The sequence below is a fragment of the Paramormyrops kingsleyae genome, chromosome 25 (genome assembly GCF_048594095.1).
Source record: "Paramormyrops kingsleyae isolate MSU_618 chromosome 25, PKINGS_0.4, whole genome shotgun sequence".
Taxonomy (NCBI): domain Eukaryota; kingdom Metazoa; phylum Chordata; class Actinopteri; order Osteoglossiformes; family Mormyridae; genus Paramormyrops; species Paramormyrops kingsleyae.
The window spans coordinates 32,488,460-32,495,941 of record NC_132821.1 but is presented as its reverse complement, the minus strand read 5'-3'; the positions used below and the strand labels follow the sequence as shown (position 1 = coordinate 32,495,941).

The 7,482-nt window shown below is 43.0% G+C and overlaps 1 protein-coding gene across 3 annotated transcripts; it reads right to left on the bottom strand.

Moving 5' to 3' along the window:
* Nucleotides 1-703: 703 nt before the first annotated feature.
* aptx (aprataxin) lies at nucleotides 704-7,470 on the bottom strand. Of its 3 annotated transcripts, none has more exons than XM_023812489.2 (8): nucleotides 7,211-7,470; nucleotides 6,695-6,830; nucleotides 6,472-6,518; nucleotides 4,909-5,232; nucleotides 4,146-4,205; nucleotides 3,834-4,060; nucleotides 3,299-3,402; nucleotides 704-3,066 (listed from the first exon to the last, which is right to left on the bottom strand). In XM_023812489.2, the coding sequence occupies exons 2-8, from the start codon at nucleotides 6,822-6,824 to the stop codon at nucleotides 2,912-2,914; spliced, it is 1,047 nt and encodes a 348-aa protein (XP_023668257.2). In that variant the 5' UTR covers nucleotides 6,825-6,830; nucleotides 7,211-7,470; the 3' UTR covers nucleotides 704-2,911. The 3 variants fall into 3 exon arrangements, with proteins under 3 accessions (XP_023668257.2, XP_023668255.2, XP_023668256.2); XM_023812487.2 differs by having other exon boundaries at nucleotides 7,264-7,470; XM_023812488.2 differs by lacking the exon at nucleotides 7,211-7,470 and having other exon boundaries at nucleotides 6,695-7,198.
* Nucleotides 7,471-7,482: the final 12 nt, after the last annotated feature.

The following is a 7,482-nucleotide window of genomic DNA, read 5'->3' as shown; positions in this document are numbered from 1 at the left end:
ATACAATGTAAAAAATATATTCCCTAAAACAGCCTCTATCTAAAAAATTGACCATTGTTTGAAAGCTGTGGGACAGATATATCATCTTCTTGTATTCTGAAGGCAATCAGAGTATTTATTTGAGGGCCAATTGAGCAATATACACTGTACTTAGTCTAAAAAAGAAACAATACTCAATTGCTTATTGACAGTCTTGGTAGCCAAGCTGACAGCAATCAGCCAATCAATTTAGCATTATTCCTCAGGTCTAGAAAAGAAAAGCATTTTTAATTAGTGTAAATCAAGGCATCATGTAGAAGACATCAGTTCTGCTAGTATAGATCCTCAAATCCAAACTGTGTTTTTTTCATTCAGGTACTGCAATGATCTTGTATTTTCCTATTGAGAAAATGTTGTCCAGCTCCTTCTGAAGGCACTAAGTGCTCATTAATTCGGTTCATCACGCTAGAAGACCTGGTTCTAGGGTATTCAAAAATTCTAGGCAAGAACAGAGTTTCTGGGCAAAGAAAACATGCCCAGACAATAGAGATGACATTCCTCTTGGTAAGTCTGTAATCCACAGTGTAACAAAAGGGATTCATGTTTTAGTCCAGTTCTGGAGGCAATACAGCAATGAAAAATTATGTATTAAGTGATGACGGAGCAATGAAAATCGAGCTTTGTATCCCTCAAAAGATGAATGAACAATGAAAACACACTGCGGCACATTTTACAATTTTTTATTTCGGATCACATCCAACTGCAGATAACTGAAACCGTGGATGGTGGTTTTCTACCGTATGTCCAGTGTGGCCATGTTGGATTAGACAGGAACAAACTTGTGAAAATGAACCGCCAATCAAAATTCACCAGAGCCCTCCCTCAAAACTGTGATGGGTGAATATGATAGTTTGCATTTCAAGGCTTATTTCATGTCAAGTGTGGCACCACTGAAAGAATGAAGCCAACAAAAAATCAATACAGGAAAAAAAATTCTCAGATTTACTGATTTATTGCCAAATTTCACAATATATCTATTTATGCACGCATTTATTTATTTAATCAAATCTGAATAATCCCTCCATAATCGGATGCGGCTCGTATACTTTGTAATGGAAATGTAACGGTTCCCGGTGGCACTGGAGAAGCACCATATATCATTGGAAACAAAGCAGCACTTTGCTTTAATGCTTTCCACTGCGTCAAAGCCTGGAAGAATTATTCCCAAATCACCAAAACATCTTCGTCCTACATTGATGGTCTTGCCAGGCGTGGGAATAGCATCATTTTCAGGAATGGTGTGGAAGGACCCATGGTCCTGGCATGATGTAGGTATACCCAGACAGGACCGCCAACACTGACCGCCAACACTGACCGGCAACACTGACCGCCAACATGCATGGCAGGGATGTGGAAAGTGTCAATCCTCAGTATGGCAATCTTCTCCTGGTTGGTGCTGGGTATTAGGGGTGGATCGCACAGGAGGACAGCGAGTTCCTGAAATTATACTGTAGCTCCTGTTTGAACACATATTCCCAGAACCTCTCCATTGCATCCCAACCATTCACTAAGCCATCGTGTAGTTGGTTGACGTAACTTAAGTCCTGCATGTCTAAAGTTCCCTTCCCAACCTCTCCCTGACCATGATCTGATGTGTTTCGTGCCAACCCAACCATGCTGGCAATTATGTATGAAGTTGCGGCATTTCCAGCAAACCCGGCTTTCAAGCACCCTGTCCCGAGATCCAGCACTACAGTGCTTGTTATTCTTTGGGGGGGGGGGGCAGGTGCCTAGTACTGGTATAGCATTGGTACCTTGGAGGACCATGACCCATAAGCTGCTCCATCTACAACTTTACCCTCATTAATCCTCAATAATTTAGTCCTCACTTTACTTGGAATAAGTAGGGTTAGGGATAGTGGACTGGACAGCTCTTGTCCATGATCAATGGGATTACACCTCAAATTACCTAATAGCAGTGTTTCCCAATCCGGTCCTCAGGGACACACAAAACAGTCCACGTTTTTGGTCCATCCCAGCTCGCAAACATGTGGATAATCTGACAGGGAGTTGGGAGGGAGCAAAAACATGGACCTTACAGAAATCCCGTGCTCCTTCAGCACTGAAGGTGTGTGTTCATGGTTAAGTCTTTGTTAAAAATCTTTAAGTATGATCTGTCCCTCAAACAGCTACTATTGTAAGGCTCCCGGATGTCCTCTAATGTTTTGCCGGCAGCTTTTGGGTGTAAATGAGAACGTAGCTCTGGAATGTTCCAGTAAATGTCTGGCGGCATACCATAAAAGGGCTGAGGTTTAGCAGGGGTTCAGCATGACGCCATATCTAAAGGTAACTCCCAGCCAGCAAGATGGGGTTATGGGAAGGGATGATGAGGCAGTGTCTGAAAATGTATTAACCTTGTTGTGAGATTATGTACAATTTGGACCATTGCCTTTGTGGTCTCTAATTTCTTTTTTGATGGTGTGGATGAAATGCATGTAAGTTTCTTTAATGCAAAGAACGTTATGATACCTGTGTCCTTTAGTTGCATGCGATAACTGGTTTAATTATAAACCCAAGTAATAAGGCTGTTTATTTGGAAATACAGAAATCGACACGACAAATTCAAAGGGACATAAATGAAATCTCCATGACTGGTTCTGGACAAAATAAGCATAGACAACGTTTCTTGGGTTTCTACACCAATTACTGTAGTGGTATGACAATGAAATGTGTCTCCTTATCCCTGAAAGCCTCTTTCTGTTGGCTGGGGGGTTGCAGGCAGGATATGCGAAACGTGTCCCGCCCGCTGTTTTCTCTCGTAACCATCTGCACTCTTTCACCTGGACAGGTGAGATTTCAGGTGCTCTTTCACCTGGGCAGGTGAGATTTCAGGTGCTCTTTCACCTGGGCAGGTGAGATTTCAGGTGCTCTTTTACCTGGGCAGGTGAGATTTCAGGTGCTCTTTCAGCTGCGGGATGGTCGACATCTCCTTATGGCACTGGTGACACCGCAGCGGTAGCTTCAGTAACTCACCAGCGCCATCCTTCACTGATATATGTCCATCTTTTTCCAGCATTTCTATGACAGCTGTTTCGGAAAATCGTTTGCAAATCATATACACGTACTTTGGCTGCCAAAAACATGTATTATAAGTATTACGGTAATCTGTACTCAAATGTATTGTCCATTTAAATTCCATCATTAAGTTTATATAATTACTACTAGCCATATCAGCATAGACAAATGGGAATACTGAAGCGATTAATTACCTTACTATACGTTTGTCTGTCAGTAAATACTGGATGGAATCACAACCTACCTTGTGATTCAATGAAGTAGTCTGTTGTGAAGGAATTCCAGTGTTTTTTATTTTTCAGGCATGGGGAGTCAAAATCTTGACTGATGACATGAAGGTGAACATGACTGAGGGGAGGAAAAACACAAACATTTCAAACACGGGCTGTACGCTGAAATCTGGACTTGGGTGAGCAATCTTATCCGCAGAGGGCCGGTGTGTATGCAGGTTTTTGGGATAACCGTTAGGTCAGCTGTTCAAACCCAGGCATAAAGACTCTTCAGCCAATCAGTGGTCTAATTAGTGATCTAATTAGGGGTTTGCAGCGAAAACCGACATAGACAGCGGCCCTTTCTGGATAAGACTGCCCACCGCTGTATTAGATAAACCTGGAGGTCCCAGAGAGACATGTTGATTACTTTTCTCAAGCATGCAGTGTTTTCAGGTAAATCAGAACCAAATTCGGCAATGAACAGCAATAACCTTCTGAAAGCTGCACCCCCCCCCCCCCCTTGTGGCCCAGTTAACCCCACCTGTCACCGTCTCCAATCCCCCTCACCTCATACTGGGAATGGCATGGTATCCCATGCGGAACTGCAGCTTGCCAGCAGTGGCGCATTGCTGCACCAGCCTCTCCGCCACTCGCTGCATGTGCTGCAGCAGTGCGCAGTGCTCTGCCCGCACTGCCTTCAGGCTGCTAATGGACTCCCACGGTAAAACCAGCCAGTGGTACCGGGCCTTGGGGTACTTGTCCTTGATGACGACCACCTTCTCATCTTTGTACACCTAAAGTGGCAAAGAAAGGTATGAATTTCATATTTAACAAACAGGAAACCACCATACAACGCTGAAGGTGTATAAATGCTTATACCTGCATTTTAGGATCTTGCATTGAAGCCTTCAGTCCCTGACTCCAATGACCTTTAGCCTCCTGATAAATAAAAAAACATGAATCATTAAAAATTACTGTTTTTAAACATCGATTAGGAACAACAAACTTAACATCTCAAAAGGTTCTGCCAATTCTTAGCCCAAAAGGCAGTTGGGTTGGCGGTTAAATAAGCATCATTTCATTTCAGGGTAGTCCCCACAAATACAGTTGCTCTACGGACAGGTATCTGTTGGCTTCTGGTGGCTTGCAATGAAAGATATATCCTATGGCAGTGTTTCTCAACCCGGTCCTCGGGGACCCCAGGAACTTCCACATTTTTGTCCCCCCCCCCCCCCCAGCTCCTTACTAGCAGCTGGGAGAGAGCAAAAACCTAGACTGTCTGGAGGTCCCTGAGGACCGCGTTGGGAAACACCGATTCATGAAACTAACACACCTGTGGCCTGTGCTACGAAGCGGAATTACTGGCTTATTGGGGTAACTTGTCGGATTTAAGGTACCACAGTTTAAATGGACTTCATATTCGTTCACTTACATTTTGCCCAGACTACCTTAAATCCAACAAGTTACCCGATAAGCCTGAAACCCCGTTTCGTAGTACAGGCCACTGCACAGTACCTGAAATGTTCCTTTTTTATTATTATTGGTGTGGAAAGAGTAAGAATCCACTGTAAACAAGTCATGGCCCTTAGATGCTACCACTTCAGTTTAGGACAGTCAGTAAATTTCCCTTGTCCTTGAGTACCGATTTAGCAGCGTCGTCAGGCTGCTTTTTCAGGGCACTTCCAGTGGCAGCTCCTCCGCTTCTGCACGCATCAGTTGCCTTCACTTCATTCTCAGCTCTAGACATCTTGTGTTTCTGGGTTCCCGCGCCCACGTCCTCCTCGGGACGCCTTTTGGAGCCCTGCCGTCTCTCGGGCTTGCAGCTGGAGCTGGCCGTGTCCTCGGAGAACTCCACCGCGTAGGCGTACAGCTGATTGACGACGTGAAGCAGCTGTCCCGGCTTCAGCTTCGTCTCCTTGCCCTTGCCCACGACCACAGAGTCCACGCTGGTGGGGTTCACACCCAGCTGTGCAAAACCAGGACGAGGAGAAGGACGCCTATTGACTTTGAGGCGCATGCCCATGTTACGACATATGCCTTATATTAACTGTACCTTCATAATGCCTTTATAATACTTTTGTAAAACATTCAGTGCACCTTCATAAAGCATTAATAGAACATTAATAAACAACATGTATACCTTAACATCCTAACATCCCTTAACAGCTTTAACATACATTAATAACAAACATGATATGATTATTCGAATATAATATTTTTTAATTAATGTATACTAAAGCTATTAATGTATACTTACATGCTGCTTATGAATGTTCTATGAATGCAAAACGAATGCATTATGAAGGTGCAGTCAATGCAAAGCGTCACAATAAATTTACAGCCATCTGTCCATCTTCCAACTTCTTATTCCGAGCAGCGTCACAGGCAGAAGGCAGAACAGGATACCATTATTGACACTGTACAACAGGTGCGGACTGGCCATCGGGAATTTCCCAGTGGCCCGATCTAATGTGGGCCAATCCACATCAAAAAAGTATCGGGGGGGGAGGGGGCATTTGACAACAAATTCTGGTTCTGTTTTGTGCTGCCAGTCCGCCCCTGTTGTTCAATGATTGTCACCCCACCACACCCCATGAGTATTTACCATGCATCCATCCATTAACCTGCCCCGGCCCAAAACAACTGACTCTCCCTTATACTACAGAATCTCACTGTACACCATCAATGGACATATTCTACACTAAAGCAGAGTTATGCTCCGGATGGTCTGCGAGCCTGTTGTGGGATGCACCGCTGGTGATTTAGAGACACCAATTAGTTTAAGTGCATGTACTGCAGAAGGAAACACAATAAAAGCAGAACAAGTGGATGTGGGAACTGAACTCCCAAGAATTATTAAGCTGCCAAATTATCCACACTAGTGGCAAAACTTGTGGAAACACCTAGCATTTTTGGCATTATCCTTTAAAAATTACTACGCAGACAATGGCAGTGATGTTTATAAATAAAGAATGGTACATATATCATACACTGGACAATAAGTAACTGAAGTAACTGGAATACACTTCTGCGATCTCTAAAAATTGGACGTGTTTCCACGATTTTGGCCACTAGTGTATATCAGATGTGAAACTCAACCAGCCAAGCACTGGAAAAATAAAAGATTACTCTGCATTCTTAAATACTGCGCACTGGCACTGGCATGTGTAAAGAATCCCACCTGACCTTTGGTCAGTATTCATACCTGTTTCACATTTATGTAGCCCTTGTCGTAATCTGCTTTCAGCTCAACTGTTGGGACCCAAGTGAAGAGATTACTTTTGTTACTGCAAAGAAGGTTAAACAAATCACATGCAAATAGGCATCCATGTGTAATGCAATAATCTGCATGTCGGTACAGCAATCGTTTACCTAAATAATAATATTCCGGGATAAACATCACAGTTGCGGAATATCATGCACCTTACCTTGTTCCCTAGAACATTTTTTGTCCGCTATTCTAGTTTCCGGACCTCGTCCTAAGACCACTGCTTGGAGATGGGGTAATCCAATTGGTTTGTGACTTCCATCTTTCCTAATGAGCCAACAAACTGGCATTTTCGTCTAGGAAAATAAAAAATACAGTTTGTGATAAGGGTCATCATGTGTAATAAAATACATCTTATGTCATTGTTCTTCAAGATCACACTAATCTCGGGGGAAGAAACCAGACGCAGACGCTTAATTCAAAGATAGTTTTGCTAGATACGGACAGAACTACCCCTCAGACTATGCGTTACAGTTTGTAACAGTTTACACGTAACAAACTGTAAGAAATTATGACAAATAAAGACGTTCAGTAAACACAAGCTCCCTGTTGTCTAAATAGTTGGAAATATATATTTGGTAAAGCCCAGTACACCAGACAGATATATTTAGAGGCAGAATACAATAGGAGGCATTTGCACGACTAAAACAATAAATTAAATCGGTTTACGACTCACTTTAGCAGCTAAAAGAAAGCTACAGCAAGTTAGAGTGGACAAACAGTACGAACCGTGCAACTGCAAAAACGATACTTCTCAACGTGCTTTTCCACCTGAGGTTAAATAACAGATTACGTTCCAAAATACAGTAGATATATTAATAACTAGCGTACATTATACAGTATGAAGCATTATGTTTTAAAACAAAACTGTTGCGCTATGGGTAATAGTCTTATCTGAGCAGCAAGCTGTGCATGAGCGCAACTCTGACGTCATTATCGAGCGACAGC

Excerpts from the sequence above, each read along its gene's own strand:
- aptx (XM_023812489.2), bottom strand. The coding sequence starts at position 6,824 with ATGCCAGTTTGTTGGCTCATTAGGAAAGATGGAAGTCACAAACCAATT. Across the intron at positions 5,233-6,471 it reads GCTACATAAATGTGAAACAG|CTGGGTGTGAACCCCACCAG; the intron begins GTATGAATACTG and ends GGTTTTGCACAG. Across the intron at positions 3,067-3,298 it reads CTACTTCATTGAATCACAAG|CTGTCATAGAAATGCTGGAA; the intron begins GTAGGTTGTGAT and ends TTTCCGAAACAG.